General features: G+C 45.3%; 1 protein-coding gene across 1 annotated transcript in view; it reads right to left on the bottom strand.

Annotated features, from left to right (window-relative positions):
- Positions 1–15,957: 15,957 nt before the first annotated feature.
- LOC137326752 (cholesterol 24-hydroxylase-like) overlaps positions 15,958–19,390 on the bottom strand; it is a 59,201-nt gene continuing 55,768 nt past the window's right edge. Inside the window, exons 14-15 of the mRNA XM_067992133.1 lie at positions 18,335–18,401; positions 15,958–16,300 (exon numbers count right to left, since the gene is read on the bottom strand). Coding sequence (XP_067848234.1) covers positions 16,118–16,300; positions 18,335–18,401 — 250 coding nt within the window. The 3' untranslated portion in view covers positions 15,958–16,117. The remainder of the gene's footprint in view (positions 16,301–18,334; positions 18,402–19,390) is intronic.

The following is a 19,390-nucleotide window of genomic DNA, read 5'->3' on the forward strand; positions in this document are numbered from 1 at the left end:
GTTATGGTCAGACCCACCTCGAGCACTGTGTCCAGTTCTGGTCAGACCCACCTCGAGTACTGTGTCCAGTTCTGGTCAGACCCTTCCTTGTGCACTGGGTCCAGTTCTGGTCATTCCCACCTTGAGCACTGTGTCCAGTTCTGGTCATTCCCACCTTGTGCACTGTGTCCAGTTCTGGTTCCGGTCACTCAGGCACAAGGGAGACATTCGGGCACTGAAGGTGCAGAGACAAGAGGATCCCGAAGCCCTGAACTTTCTGAGAATGATGGAATGGAAGATTTCCTCCCTCGGGGAGGGGGGACGGGCAGGGAGCCCGGTTATGTGATGATTGTGCTGTGTTTGGGCTGGCACTTTAAATGATGAACGAGGCTGTGGATGGATCTTATTCCTGACCCCTCACATTCAGGGGGTGTGTCTGAGGAGCTTCTGGTCTGCCCAGGATAATGTCGACCACAACCATTCACAGGATAGTGAACACCCGGGAACGATTACACACGGGATAGTGAACACCCAGGAACGATTACACACGGGATCGTGAACACCCGGGAACGATTACACACAGGATAGTGAAAACCCGGGAACGATTACACACGGGATAGTGAATACCGGGAACGATTACACACGGGATAATGAATACCCAGGAACGATTACACACAGGATAGTGAATACCCGGGAACGATTACACACAGGATAGTGAATACCGGGAACGATTACACACGGGATAGTGAATACCCGGGAACGATTACACACGGAATAGTGAATACCCGGGAATGATTACACACAGGATAGTGAATACCCGGGAACGATTACACACAGGATAGTGAATACCCGGGAACGATTACACACGGGATAGTGAATACCAGGAACTATTACACACGGGATAGTGAATACCTGGGAATGATGACACACAGGATAGTGACTACCCGGGAACGATTACAGACGGGATAGTGAATACCCAGGAACAATGACACATGGGATAATGTATACCGGGAAAGATTACACACGGGATAGTGAATACCCGGGACCGATTACACACGGGATAGTGAATACCGGGAACGATTACAGACGGGATAGTGAATACCGGGAACGATTACAGACGGGATAGTGAATACCCGGGAACGATTACGCACGGGAATGATTACACACGGGATAGTGAATATTCAGGAACAATTACACACGGGATAGTGAATACCCGGGAACGATTACACATGGGATAGTGAATACCGGGAACGATTACACACGGGATAGTGAATACCCGGGAACGATTACACACGGGATAGTCAATATTCAGGAACAATTACACACGGGATAGTGAATACCCAGGAATGATTACAGACGGGATAGTGAATAACCGGGAATGATTACACACGGGATAGTGAATACCCGGGAATGATTACACATGGGATAGTGAATATTCAGGAACAATTACACATGGGACAGTGAATACCCGGGAACGATTACAGACGGGATGGTGAATACCCGGGAACGATTACGCACGGGAATGATTATACACGGGATCGTGAATATTCAGGAACAATTGCACACGGGATAGTGAATACCCGGGAACGATTACACATGGGATAGTGAATACCCGGGAACGATTACACACGGGATGGTGAATACTCGGAATGATTAAACACGGGATAGTGAATACATGGGAACAATTACACACAGGATAGTAAATATCCGGGAACGATTACACACGGGATAGTGAATACCCGGGAATGATTCAACACGGGATAGTGAATTCCCGGGAATGATTACACACGGGATAGTGAATACCTGGGAATGATTAAACACGGGACAGTGAATACCCGGGAACGATTACACACGGGATAGTGTATACTCGGGAACGATTACACACGGGATAGTGAATACCCGGGAATGATTAAACACGGGACAGTGAATACCCGGGAACGATTACACACGGGATAGTTAATACCCGGGAACGATTATACACGGGATAGTGAATACTAGGAATGATTAAACACGGGATAGTGAATACATGGGAACAATTACACACAGGATAGTAAATACCCGGGAACGATTACACATGGGATAGTGAATTCCCGGGAATGATTAAACACGGGATAGTGAATACCCGGGAATTATTCAACACGGGATAGTGAATTCCCGGGAATGATTACACACGGGATAGTGAATACCTGGGAATGATTAAACACGGGACAGTGAATACCCGGGAACGATTACACACGGGATAGTGTATACTCGGGAACGATTACACACGGGATAGTGAATACCCGGGAATGATTAAACACGGGACAGTGAATACCCGGGAACGATTACACACGGGATAGTTAATACCCGGGAACGATTATACACGGGATAGTGAATACTAGGAATGATTAAACACGGGATAGTGAATACCCGGGAATGATTCAACACGGGATAGTGAATTCCCGGGAATGATTAAACACGGGATAGTGAATTCCCGGGAATGATTAAACACGGGATAGTGAATTCCCGGGAATGATTACACACGGGATAGTGAATACCCGGGAATGATTAAACACGGGACAGTGAATACCCGGGAACGATTACACACGGGATAGTGAATATCCGGGAATTATTCAACACGGGATAGTGAATTCCCGGGAATGATTACACACGGGATAGTGAATACCTGGGAATGATTAAACACGGGACAGTGAATACCCGGGAACGATTACACACGGGATAGTGTATACTCGGGAACGATTACACACGGGATAGTGAATACCCGGGAATGATTAAACACGGGACAGTGAATACCCGGGAACGATTACACACGGGATAGTTAATACCCGGGAACGATTATACACGGGATAGTGAATACTAGGAATGATTAAACACGGGATAGTGAATACCCGGGAATGATTAAACACGGGATAGTGAATTCCCGGGAATGATTAAACACGGGATAGTGAATTCCCGGGAATGATTACAGACGGGATAGTGAATACCCGGGAACGATTACACACGGGATAGTGAATACTCGGGAACGATTACACACGGGATAGTGAATACCCGGGAACGATTACACACGGGATAGTGAATACGCGGGAACGATTACACACGGGATAGTGAATATTCAGGAACAATGACACACGGGATAGTGAATACCCGGGAACGATTACACACGGGATAGTGAATACCCGGGAATGATTAAACACGAGATAGTGAATACCCTGGAACGATTACACACGGGATAGTGAATATCCGGGAACGATTAAACATGGGATAGTGAATAACCGGGAATGAATACACGCGGGATAGTGAATACCCGGGAATGATTACACATGGGATAGTGAATATTCAGGAACAATTACACATGGGACAGTGAATACCCGGGAACGATTACAGACGGGATGGTGAATACCCGGGAACGATTACGCACGGGAATGATTATACACGGGATCGTGAATATTCAGGAACAATTGCACACGGGATAGTGAATACCCGGGAACGATTACACACGGGATAGTGAATACCCGGGAATGATTACACACGGGATGGTGAATACCCGGGAATGATTCAACACGGGATAGTGAATTCCCGGGAATGATTACACACGGGATAGTGAATACCTGGGAATGATTAAACACGGGACAGTGAATACCCGGGAACGATTACACACGGGATAGTGTATACTCGGGAACGATTACACACGGGATAGTGAATACCCGGGAATGATTAAACACGGGACAGTGAATACCCGGGAACGATTACACACGGGATAGTTAATACCCGGGAACGATTATACACGGGATAGTGAATACTAGGAATGATTAAACACGGGATAGTGAATACCCGGGAATGATTCAACACGGGATAGTGAATTCCCGGGAATGATTAAACACGGGATAGTGAATTCCCGGGAATGATTAAACACGGGATAGTGAATTCCCGGGAATGATTACACACGGGATAGTGAATACCCGGGAATGATTAAACACGGGACAGTGAATACCCGGGAACGATTACACACGGGATAGTGAATACTCGGGAACGATTACACACGGGATAGTGAATACCCGGGAATGATTACACACAGGATAGTGAATACCCGGGAACGATTACACACGGGATAGTGAATACGCGGGAACGATTACACACGGGATAGTGAATATTCAGGAACAATGACACACGGGATAGTGAATACCCGGGAACGATTACACACGGGATAGTGAATACCCGGGAATGATTAAACACGAGATAGTGAATACCCTGGAACGATTACACACGGGATAGTGAATATCCGGGAACGATTAAACATGGGATAGTGAATAACCGGGAATGAATACACGCGGGATAGTGAATACCCGGGAATGATTACACATGGGATAGTGAATATTCAGGAACAATTACACATGGGACAGTGAATACCCGGGAACGATTACAGACGGGATGGTGAATACCCGGGAACGATTACGCACGGGAATGATTATACACGGGATCGTGAATATTCAGGAACAATTGCACACGGGATAGTGAATACCCGGGAACGATTACACACGGGATAGTGAATACCCGGGAATGATTACACACGGGATGGTGAATACCCGGGAATGATTCAACACGGGATAGTGAATTCCCGGGAATGATTACACACGGGATAGTGAATACCTGGGAATGATTAAACACGGGACAGTGAATACCCGGGAACGATTACACACGGGATAGTGTATACTCGGGAACGATTACACACGGGATAGTGAATACCCGGGAATGATTAAACACGGGACAGTGAATACCCGGGAACGATTACACACGGGATAGTTAATACCCGGGAACGATTATACACGGGATAGTGAATACTAGGAATGATTAAACACGGGATAGTGAATACATGGGAACAATTACACACAGGATAGTAAATACCCGGGAACGATTACACATGGGATAGTGAATTCCCGGGAATGATTAAACACGGGATAGTGAATACCCGGGAATGATTCAACACGGGATAGTGAATTCCTGGGAATGATTAAACACGGGATAGTGAATACTCGGGAACGATTACACACGGGATAGTGAATACCCGGGAACAATTACACACAGGATAGTGAATACCCGGGAACGATTACACACGGGATAGTGAATACGCGGGAACGATTACACACGGGATAGTGAATACCCGGGAACGATTACACACGGGATAGTTAATACCCGGGAACGATTACACATGGGATCGTTAATACCCAGGAACGATTATACACGGGATAGTGAATACCTGGGAACGAATACACACGGGATAGTGAATACCCGGGAATCATTACACACGGGATAGTGAATACGCGGGAACGATTATACACGGGATAGTGAATACCCGGGAACGATTATACACGGGATCGTGAATACCCCGGAACGATTACACACAGGATTGTGAATACCCGGGCATGATTACACACGGGATAGTGAATACCGGGAAAGATTACACACGGGATAGTGAATACCCGGGAACGATTACACATGGGATAGTGAATACTGGGAATGATTACACACGGGATAGTGAATACCCAGGAACAATTACACAAGGGATAGTGAATACCGGGAAAGATTACACACGGGATAGTGAATACCCTGGAACGATTACACATGGGATAGTGAATACTGGGAACGATTAAGCCCGAGATAGTGAATACCCGGGAACAATTACACATGGGATAGTGAATACCGGGGAATGATTACACACGGGATAGTGAATACCCGGGAATGATTAAACACGGGACAGTGAATACCCGGGAATGATTAAACACGGGATAGCGAATACCCGGGAACGATTACACACGGGATAGTGAATATTCGGGAACGATTAGACACGGGATAGTGAATACCCGGGAACGATTACACACGGTATAGTGAATACCCGGGAACGATTACACACGGTATAGTGAATACCCGGGAACGATTATACACGGGATAGTGAATACTCGGGAACGATTACACACGGGATAGTGAATACCCGGGAATGATTACACACAGGATAGTGAATACCCGGGAACGATTACACACGGGATAGTGAATACGCGGGAACGATTACACACGGGATAGTGAATATTCAGGAACAATGACACACGGGATAGTGAATACCCGGGAACGATTACACACGGGATAGTGAATACCCGGGAATGATTAAACACGAGATAGTGAATACCCTGGAACGATTACACACGGGATAGTGAATATCCGGGAACGATTAAACATGGGATAGTGAATAACCGGGAATGAATACACGCGGGATAGTGAATACCCGGGAATGATTACACATGGGATAGTGAATATTCAGGAACAATTACACATGGGACATTGAATACCCGGGAACGATTACAGACGGGATGGTGAATACCCGGGAACGATTACGCACGGGAATGATTATACACGGGATCGTGAATATTCAGGAACAATTGCACATGGGATAGTGAATACCCGGGAACGATTACACACGGGATAGTGAATACCCGGGAATGATTACACACGGGATGGTGAATACCCGGGAATGATTCAACACGGGATAGTGAATTCCCGGGAATGATTACACACGGGATAGTGAATACCTGGGAATGATTAAACACGGGACAGTGAATACCCGGGAACGATTACACACGGGATAGTGTATACTCGGGAACGATTACACACGGGATAGTGAATACCCGGGAATGATTAAACACGGGACAGTGAATACCCGGGAACGATTACACACGGGATAGTTAATACCCGGGAACGATTATACACGGGATAGTGAATACTAGGAATGATTAAACACGGGATAGTGAATACATGGGAACAATTACACACAGGATAGTAAATACCCGGGAACGATTACACATGGGATAGTGAATTCCCGGGAATGATTAAACACGGGATAGTGAATACCCGGGAATGATTCAACACGGGATAGTGAATTCCTGGGAATGATTAAACACGGGATAGTGAATACTCGGGAACGATTACACACGGGATAGTGAATACCCGGGAACAATTACACACAGGATAGTGAATACCCGGGAACGATTACACACGGGATAGTGAATACGCGGGAACGATTACACACGGGATAGTGAATACCCGGGAACGATTACACACGGGATAGTTAATACCCGGGAACGATTACACATGGGATCGTTAATACCCAGGAACGATTATACACGGGATAGTGAATACCTGGGAACGAATACACACGGGATAGTGAATACCCGGGAATCATTACACACGGGATAGTGAATACGCGGGAACGATTATACACGGGATAGTGAATACCCGGGAACGATTATACACGGGATCGTGAATACCCCGGAACGATTACACACAGGATTGTGAATACCCGGGCATGATTACACACGAGATAGTGAATACCGGGAAAGATTACACACGGGATAGTGAATACCCGGGAACGATTACACATGGGATAGTGAATACTGGGAATGATTACACACGGGATAGTGAATACCCAGGAACAATTACACAAGGGATAGTGAATACCGGGAAAGATTACACACGGGATAGTGAATACCCTGGAACGATTACACATGGGATAGTGAATACTGGGAACGATTAAGCCCGAGATAGTGAATACCCGGGAACAATTACACATGGGATAGTGAATACCGGGGAATGATTACACACGGGATAGTGAATACCCGGGAATGATTAAACACGGGACAGTGAATACCCGGGAATGATTAAACACGGGATAGCGAATACCCGGGAACGATTACACACGGGATAGTGAATATTCGGGAACGATTACACACGGGATAGTGAATACCCGGGAACGATTACACACGGTATAGTGAATACCCGGGAACGATTACACACGGTATAGTGAATACCCGGGAACGATTATACACGGGATAGTGAATATTCGGGAACGATTACACAAGGGATAGTGAATATTCGGGAATGATTACACACGGGATAAGGAACACCCGGGAACGATTACACATGGGATAGTGAATACCTGGGAACGATCAAACATGGGATAGCGAATACCCGGGAACGATTACACACAGGATAGTGAATACCCGGGAACGATTACACACGGGATAGTGAATACCCGGGAACGATTACAGATGGGATAATGAATACCCAGGAACGATTACACACAGGATAGTGAATACCCGGGAACGATTACACACGGGATAGTGAATATTCGGGAACGATTACACAAGGGATAGTGAATATTCGGGAATGATTACACACGGGATAAGGAACACCCGGGAACGATTACACATGTGATAGTGAATACCTGGGAACGATATCAAACACGGGATAGCGAATACCCGGGAACGATTACACACAGGATAGTGAATACCCGGGAATGATTAAACACGGGACAGTGAATACCCGGGAACGATTACACACGGGATAGTTAATACCCGGGAACGATTATACACGGGATAGTTAATACCCGGGAACGATTATACACGGGATAGTGAATACTAGGAATGATTAATCACGGGATAGTGAATACATGGGAACAATTACACACAGGATAGTAAATACCCGGGAACGATTACACATGGGATAGTGAATTCCCGGGAATGATAAACACGGGATAGTGAATACCCGGGAATGATTCAACACGGGATAGTGAATTCCCGGGAATGATTAAACACGGGATAGTGAATACTCGGGAACGATTACACACGGGATAGTGAATACCCGGGAACAATTACACACAGGATAGTGAATACCCGGGAACGATTACACACGGGATAGTGAATACGCGGGAACGATTACACACGGGATAGTGAATACCCGGGAACGATTACACACGGGATAGTGAATATTTAGGAACAATTACACACGGGATAGTGAATAACCAGGAACGATTACACACGGGATAGTGAATACTAGGAATGATTCAACACGGGATAGTGAATACCTGGTAACGATTACACACAGGATAGTGACTACCCGGGAACGATTACACACAGGATAGAGAATACCCGGGAACGATTGCACACAAGATAGTGAATACCCGGGAATGATTATACACGGGATAGTGAATACCCGGGAACGATTACACACAGGATAGTGAATACCCGGGAACGATTACACACGGGATAGTGAATACCCGGGAACGATTACACACGGGATAGTGAATACCCGGGAACGATTACACACGGGATGGTGAATACCCGGGAATGATTCAACACGGGATAGTGAATTCCCTGGAATGATTACACACGGGATAGTGAATACCTGGGAATGATTAAACACGGGACAGTGAATACCCGGGAACGATTACACACGGGATAGTGTATACTCGGGAACGATTACACACGGGATAGTGAATACCCGGGAATGATTAAACACGGGACAGTGAATACCCGGGAACGATTACACACGGGATAGTTAATACCCGGGAACGATTATACACGGGATAGTGAATACTAGGAATGATTAAACACGGGATAGTGAATACATGGGAACAATTACACACAGGATAGTAAATACCCGGGAACGATTACACATGGGATAGTGAATTCCCGGGAATGATTAAACACGGGATAGTGAATACCCGGGAATGATTCAACACGGGATAGTGAATTCCCGGGAATGATTAAACACGGGATAGTGAATACTCGGGAACGATTACACACGGGATAGTGAATACCCGGGAACAATTACACACAGGATAGTGAATACCCGGGAACGATTACACACGGGATAGTGAATACGCGGGAACGATTACACACGGGATAGTGAATACCCGGGAACGATTACACACGGGATAGTTAATACCCGGGAACGATTACACATGGGATAGTTAATACCCAGGAACGATTATACACGGGATAGTGAATACCTGGGAACGAATACACACGGGATAGTGAATACCCTGGAATGATTACACACGGGATAGTGAATACGCGGGAACGATTATACACGGGATAGTGAATACCCGGGAACGATTATACACGGGATCGTGAATACCCCGGAACGATTACACACAGGATTGTGAATACCCGGGCATGATTACACACGGGATAGTGAATACCGGGAAAGATTACACACGGGATAGTGAATACCCGGGAACGATTACACATGGGATAGTGAATACTGGGAACGATTACACACGGGATAGTGAATACCCAGGAACAATTACACAAGGGATAGTGAATACCGGGAAAGATTACACACGGGATAGTGAATACCCTGGAACGATTACACATGGGATAGTGAATACTGGGAACAATTAAGCCCGAGATAGTGAATACCCGGGAACAATTACACACGGGATAGTGAATACCCGGGAACGATTACACATGGGATAGTGAATACTGGGAACGATTAAGCCCGAGATAGTGAATACCCGGGAACAATTACACACGGGATAGTGAATACCGGGGAATGATTACACACGGGATAGTGAATACCCGGGAATGATTAAACACGGGACAGTGAATACCCGGGAATGATTAAACACGGGATAGCGAATACCCGGGAACGATTACACACGGGATAGTGAATACCCGGGAACGATTACACACGGTATAGTGAATACCCGGGAACGATTATACACGGGATAGTGAATATTCGGGAACGATTACACACGGGATAAGGAACACCCGGGAACGATTACACATGGGATAGTGAATACCTGGGAACGATCAAACACGGGATAGCGAATACCCGGGAACGATTACACACAGGATAGTGAATACCCGGGAACGATTACACACGGGATAGTGAATACCCGGGAACGATTACAGATGGGATAATGAATACCCAGGAACGATTACACACAGGATAGTGAATACCCGGGAATGATTACACACGGGATAGTGAATACCGGGAACGATTACACACGGGATAGTGAACACCCGGGAACGATTACACACGGGATAGTAAATAGCCGGGAACGATTACACACGGGATAGTGAATATTCAGGAACAATTACACACGGGATAGTGAATACCCGGGAATGATTAAACACGGGATAGTGAATACCCAGGAACGATTACACACGGGATAGTGAATACTAGGAATGATTAAACACGGGATAGTGAATACCCGGGAACAATTACACACAGGATAGTGAATACCCGGGAACGATTAAACACGGGATAGTGAATACCCGGGAACGATTACACACGGGATAGAGAATACCCGGGAACGATTACACACAGGATAGTGAATGCCCGGGAATGATTATACACGGGATAGTGAATACCCGGGAACGATTACACACAGGATAGTGAATACCTGGGAACGATTACACACAGGATAGTGAATGCCCGGGAACGATTACACACGGGATAGTGAATACCCGGGAATGATTACACACGGGATAGTGAATACCCGGGAATGATTACACACGGGATAGTGAATACCCGGGAATGATTATACACAGGATAGTGAATACCCGGGAACGATTACACACGGGATAGTGAATACCCGGGAACGATTACACACAGGATAGTGAATGCCCGGGAACGATTACACACGGGATAGAGAATACCCGGGAACGATTACACACAGGATCGTGAATGCCCCGGAATGATTGTACACGGGATAGTGAATATTCGGGAACGATTACACACGGGATCGTGAATACCCGGGAACGATTACACACAGGATAGTGAATACCTGGGAACGATTACACACAGGATAGTGAATGCCCGGGAACAATTACACACGGGATAGTGAATACCCGGGAATGATTACACACGGGATAGTGAATACCCGGGAATGATTATACACGGGATAGTGAATACCCGGGAACGATTACACACGGGATAGTGAATACCCGGGAACGATTACACACAGGATAGTGAATGCCCGGGAACGATTACACACGGGATAGAGAATACCCGGGAACGATTACACACAGGATAGTGAATGCCCCGGAATGATTATACACGGGATAGTGAATATTCGGGAATGATTACACACGGGATAGGGAAAACCCGGGAACGATTACACAAGGGATAGAGAATACCCGGGAACGATTACACACGGGATAGTGAATACCCGGGAACCATTGCACACAGGATTGTGAATACCCGGGAAAGATTACACACGGGATAGTGATTACCCAGGCACAATTACACACGGGATAGTCAATACCTGGAATGATTACACACGGGATAGTGAATACCCAGGAACAATTACACACGGGTAGTGAATACCGGGAAAGATTACACACAGGATAATGAATACTCGGGATCGATTACACACGGGATAGTGAATACCCTGGAATGATTGCACACGGGATAGTGAATATTTAGGAACAATTGCACACGGGATAGTGAATAACCAGGAACGATTACACACGGGATAGTGAATACTAGGAATGATTAAACACGGGATAGTGAATACCTGGTAACGATTACACACAGGATAGTGAATACCCGGGAACGATTAAACACGGGATAGTGACTACCCGGGAACGATTACACACGGGATAGTGAATACCCGGGAACGATTAAACACAGGATAGAGAATACCCGGGAACGATTGCACACAAGATAGTGAATACCCGGGAATGATTATACACGGGATAGTGAATACCCGGGAACGATTACACACAGGATAGTGAATACCCGGGAACGATTACACACGGGATAGTGATTACCCGGGAATGATTACACACGTGATAGTGAATACGCAGGAACGATTATACACGGGATAGTGAATATTCGGGAACGATTGCACACGGGATAGTGAATACCCGGGAACGATTATACACGGGATAGTGAATATTGGGGAACGATTACACACGGGATAGTGAATACCTGGAACGATTACACACAGGATAGTGAATACCCGGGAACGATTATACATGGCATGGTAAATACTGGGAACGATTGCACACGGGATAGTGAATACCTGGGAACAATTACACACAGGATAGTGAATACCCGGGAACGATTACAGACGGGATAGTGAATACACGGGAATGATTAAACACGGGATAGTGAATACCCAGGAACAATTACACACGGGATAGTGAATATCGGGAAAGATTACACACGGGATAATGAATACTCGGGACCGATTACACACGGGATAGTGAATACCCGGGAACGATTACAGACGGGATAGTGAATACCCGGGAGAGATTACACTCGGGATAATGAATACCCGGGAACGATTACACACGGGATAGTGAATACCCGGGAACGATTACACACGGGATAGTGAATGCCCGGGAATGATTACACACGGGATAGTGAATACCCGGGAACGATTACACACAGGATAGTGAATGCCCGGGAATGATTATACACGGGATAGTGAATACCCGGGAACGATTACACACAGGATAGTGAATACCTGGGAACGATTACACACAGGATAGTGAATGCCCGGGAACGATTACACACGGGATAGTGAATACCTGGGAATGATTACACACGGGATAGTGAATACCCGGGAATGATTATACACAGGATAGTGAATACCCGGGAACGATTACACACGGGATAGTGAATACCCGGGAACGATTACACACAGGATAGTGAATGCCCGGGAACGATTACACACGGGATAGAGAATACCCGGGAACGATTACACACAGGATCGTGAATGCCCCGGAATGATTATACACGGGATAGTGAATATTCGGGAACGATTACACACGGGATAGTGAATACCCGGGAATGATTACACACGGGATAGTGAATACCTGGGAACGATTACACACAGGATAGTGAATGCCCGGGAACGATTACACACGGGATAGTGAATACCCGGGAATGATTACACACGGGATAGTGAATACCCGGGAATGATTATACACAGGATAGTGAATACCCGGGAACGATTACACACGGGATAGTGAATACCCGGGAACGATTACACACAGGATAGTGAATGCCCGGGAACGATTACACACGGGATAGAGAATACCCGGGAACGATTACACACAGGATAGTGAATGCCCCGGAATGATTATACACGGGATAGTGAATATTCGGGAATGATTACACACGGGATAGGGAAAACCCGGGAACGATTACACAAGGGATAGAGAATACCCGGGAACGATTACACACGGGATAGTGAATACCCGGGAACCATTGCACACAGGATTGTGAATACCCGGGAAAGATTACACACGGGATAGTGATTACCCAGGCACAATTACACACGGGATAGTCAATACCTGGAATGATTACACACGGGATAGTGAATACCCAGGAACAATTACACACGGGTAGTGAATACCGGGAAAGATTACACACAGGATAATGAATACTCGGGATCGATTACACACGGGATAGTGAATACCCTGGAATGATTGCACACGGGATAGTGAATATTCAGGAACAATTACACATGGGATAGTAAATACCCGGGAACGATTACACACGGGATAGTGAATATTTAGGAACAATTACACACGGGATAGTGAATAACCAGGAACGATTACACACGGGATAGTGAATACTAGGAATGATTAAACACGGGATAGTGAATACCTGGTAACGATTACACACAGGATAGTGAATACCCGGGAACGATTAAACACGGGATAGTGACTACCCGGGAACGATTACACACGGGATAGTGAATACCCGGGAACGATTAAACACAGGATAGAGAATACCCGGGAACGATTGCACACAAGATAGTGAATACCCGGGAATGATTATACACGGGATAGTGAATACCCGGGAACGATTACACACAGGATAGTGAATACCCGGGAACGATTACACACGGGATAGTGATTACCCGGGAATGATTACACACGTGATAGTGAATACGCAGGAACGATTATACACGGGATAGTGAATATTCGGGAACGATTGCACACGGGATAGTGAATACCCGGGAACGATTATACACGGGATAGTGAATATTGGGGAACGATTACACACGGGATAGTGAATACCTGGAACGATTACACACAGGATAGTGAATACCCGGGAACGATTACACATGGCATGGTAAATACTGGGAACGATTGCACACGGGATAGTGAATACCTGGGAACAATTACACACAGGATAGTGAATACCCGGGAACGATTACAGACGTGATAGTGAATACACGGGAATGATTAAACACGGGATAGTGAATACCCAGGAACAATTACACACGGGATAGTGAATACCGGGAAAGATTACACACGGGATAATGAATACTCGGGACCGATTACACACGGGATAGTGAATACCCGGGAACGATTACAGACGGGATAGTGAATACCCGGGAGAGATTACACTCGGGATAATGAATACCCGGGAACGATTACACACGGGATAGTGAATACCCGGGAACGATTACACACGGGATAGTGAATACTAGGAATGATTAAACACGGGATAGTGAATACCCGGGAACGATTACACACGGGATAGTGAATACTAGGAATGATTAAACACGGGATAGTGAATACCTGGGAACGATTACACACGGGATAGTGAATACCCGGGAACGATTACACACGGGATAGTGAATACCCGGGAACGATTACACACGGGACAGTGAATACCCGGGAATGATTACACACGGGATAGTGAATTCCGGGGAAAGATTTCATGCAAGATAGCAGAGACCTGTAATTATTTGCATCAAACACTCCCGGGACAGGTGCAGAACGGGTTTCCTCTGTTGATACTGAGGCTTTTGTTCCAGATACTGCACCCAATCCCAATTGAGTCTCAGATCGCTGCTCAATGTGAGAATTGCCTTTCCCAGTCATGCTGTACGTGCTGTCTGAGTGAGGCCGATAATTTGTGCTGAATTGCAGGAAGTTTTTTTTCCATGTACTCAGGAACGAGGCCAATGATTAAGAAATTTAAAGTCGGCCGAGAGCAGCTCTTAATTGCGTCAGCGAGGTGAAAGGTCAATGTATGAACCCAATGAATCTTCCATTCTGCCAAGTGACACCGTTATTGACACAGTGACCTTGGTGGGAAGGACTGAGAATGGGCTGCCGACATTTCCATGGTTGCTAGGTTACCACTGCTCAATGACATCATTCCGAGCCTGCATTGGTTTCTCCAAGGTACTGGCTTTATCATACAGTGATTGTTACAGACACAGGTTTTAATCCTCCCCCCAAAACCAGTCACAAGTCCAACTGTGACTTTCCCCTGGTAAACCTGTGGGATTATTGGAACTCTTGCATGGGAGGGCTCTCCCGGGCTGCACTCATCTCTCTGTGGGCAAAGCGTTGTATCCTCCTTTGGATGATTCTGATCTTGGTTTCAAGGTACACACAACACCGTCCCGTGGTCGGATTGTTCCGATGTCCAAAATTTCGTAAGTCTGGCCTGACACTAGTTGGAATTCAAACCTCTGCAGGAATTTGCACAAAATCACCTTCGCCTCCATCTGAAAAAAGATCAAACTTAGTAATAGGGAGGCAATTTGATAATAACACACCATGTGTTACTGGGTATAACACTCCTGTATATATTATATAATAACACACCGTGTGTTACTGGGTATAACACTCCTGTATATATTATATAATAACACACCGTGTGTTACTGGGTATAACACTCCTGTATATATTATATAATAACACACCGTGTGTTACTGGGTATAACACTCCTGTATATATTATATAATAACACACCGTGTGTTACTGGGTATAACACTCCTGTATATATTATATAATAACACACTGTGTGTTACTGGGTATAACACTCCTGTATATATTATATAATAACACACCGTGTGTTACTGGGTATAACACTCCTGTATATATTATATAATAACACACCGTGTGTTACTGGGTATAACACTCCTGTATATATATTATATAATAACACACCGTGTGTTACTGGGTATAACACTCCTGTATATATATTATATAATAACAGTGTTACTGGGTATAACACTCCTGTATATATTATATAATAACACACCGTGTGTTACTGGGTATAACACTCCTGTATATATATTATATAATAACAGTGTTACTGGGTATAACACTCCTGTATATATTATATAATAACACACCGTGTGTTACTGTGTGTAACACTCCTGTATATATATTATATAATAACACACCGTGTGTTACTGGGTATAACACTCCTGTATATATTATATAATAACACACCGTGTGTTACTGGGTATAACACTCCTGTATATATTATATAATAACACACCGTGTGTTACTGGGTATAACACTCCTGTATATATATTATATAATAACACACCGTGTGTTACTGGGTATAACACTCCTGTATATATATTATATAATAACAGTGTTACTGGGTATAACACTCCTGTATATATTATATAATAACACACCGTGTGTTACTGGGTATAACACTCCTGTATATATTATATAATAACACACCGTGTGTTACTGGGTATAACACTCCTGTATATATTATATAATAACACACCGTGTGTTACTGGGTATAACACTCCTGTATATATTATATAATAACACACCGTGTGTTACTGGGTATAACACTCCTGTATATATATTATATAATAACACACCGTGTGTTACTGGGTATAACACTCCTGTATATATATTATATAATAACAGTGTTACTGGGTATAACACTCCTGTATATATTATATAATAACACACCGTGTGTTACTGGGTATAACACTCCTGTATATATTATATAATAACACACCGTGTGTTACTGGGTATAACACTCCTGTATATATTATATAATAACACACCGTGTGTTACTGGGTATAACACTCCTGTATATATTGTATAATAACACACCGTGTGTTACTGGGTATAACACTCCTGTATATATTGTATAATAACACACCGTGTGTTACTGGGTATAACACTCCTGTATATATTGTATAATAACACACCGTGTGTTACTGGGTATAACACTCCTGTATATATTGTATAATAACACACCGTGTGTTACTGGGTATAACACTCCTGTGTATATATTATATAATAACACACCGTGTGTTACTGGGTGTAACACTCCTGTATATATTATATAATAACACACTGTGTCTTACTGGGTATAACACTCCTGTGTGTATATTATATAATAACACACGTGCGTCACTGAGTTGAGATGAAGCCTTGCCTTGCCATAGTGACTCTCGGCCTCTTTCATGCCCAGGTAACTCTGGCTGTTCTCGGAGAACCCGAGCTCTCGGAAGTTCCGGGTTAAGGTGTTTAAAGTTCCAGTGGGAGGGGTGAACGTGAGCTGGTAACCTCTCCACAGCATTGGGGCAGAGCTGGTCCAATGGCATCAGGTGGATTGGTGAGAGGGAACAGTAAAGTGTCCAATGGTGAGAAGTAAGGTGAAGCTGAATTAACAACGACCTCAGATGAAGTTTCATTGCCCGTGGTGACAGAGGTTACATCATCTGCCGTTAACTGTGTAAAGACACGGAGTCCCGTGAATCTTGTCTGCCTCTTACCTGTGCAAACACCTGGCCCAGACAAGAACGTGGTCCTAAAGCGAAAGGGAAATAGCAATAGTAGGGCCTGGAAGCAATCACAATCAGTGTGTTAGCTGCATAATAAATAAAGGGCACAGAGTCTGAACAGAAGGGGCCCTCTCACACTTGACACTGTTCTTTTGTTTATTCGTTCATGGGATGTGGGCGTTGCTGGCAAGGCCAGCATCTATTTCCCATCCCTAATTGCCCTTGAGAAGGTGGTGGTGAGCCGCCTTCTTGATCCACTGCAGTCCGTGTGGTGAAGGTTCTCCCACAGTGCTGTTAGGAAGGCAGTTCCAGGATTTTGACCCAGTGACGATGAAGGAACGGCGATATATTTCCAAGTCGGGATGGTGTGTGACTTGGAGGGGAACGTGCAGGTGGTGTTGTTCCCATGTGCCTGCTGCCCTTGTCCTTCTTGGTGGTAGAGGTCATGGGTTTGGGAGGTGCTGTCAAAGAAGCCTTGGCGAGTTGCTGCAGTGCATCCTGTGGATGGTACACACTGCAGCCACAGTGCGCCAGTGGTGAAGGGAGTGAATGTTTAGTGTGGTGGATGGGGTGCCAATCAAGTGGGCTGCTTTATCCTGGATGGTGTGGAGCTTCTTGAGTGTTGTTGGAGCTGCACTCATCCAAGCAAGTGGAGAGTATTCCATCACACTCCTGACTTGTGCCTTGTAGATGGTGGAAAGGCTTTGGGGAGTCAGCAGGTGAGTCACTCGCCGCAGAATACCCAGCCTCTGACCTGCTCTTGTAGCCACAGTATTTATGTGGCTGGCCCAGTTAAATTTCTGGTCAACGGTGACCACCAGGATGTTGATGGTGGGGGATTCGGCGATGGTAATGCCGTTGAATGTCAAGGGGAGGTGGTTAGACTCTCTTTTGTTGGAGATGGTCATTGCCTGGCACTTATCTGGCACGAATGTGACATGCCACTTATCAGCCCAAGCCTGGATGTTGTCCAGGTCTTGCTGCATGCGGGCACGGACTGCTTCATTATCTGAGGGGTTGCGAATGGAACTGAACACTGTGCAATCA

Source organism: Heptranchias perlo, chromosome 10, assembly GCF_035084215.1.
Source record: "Heptranchias perlo isolate sHepPer1 chromosome 10, sHepPer1.hap1, whole genome shotgun sequence".
In the NCBI taxonomy this organism is placed as follows: domain Eukaryota; kingdom Metazoa; phylum Chordata; class Chondrichthyes; order Hexanchiformes; family Hexanchidae; genus Heptranchias; species Heptranchias perlo.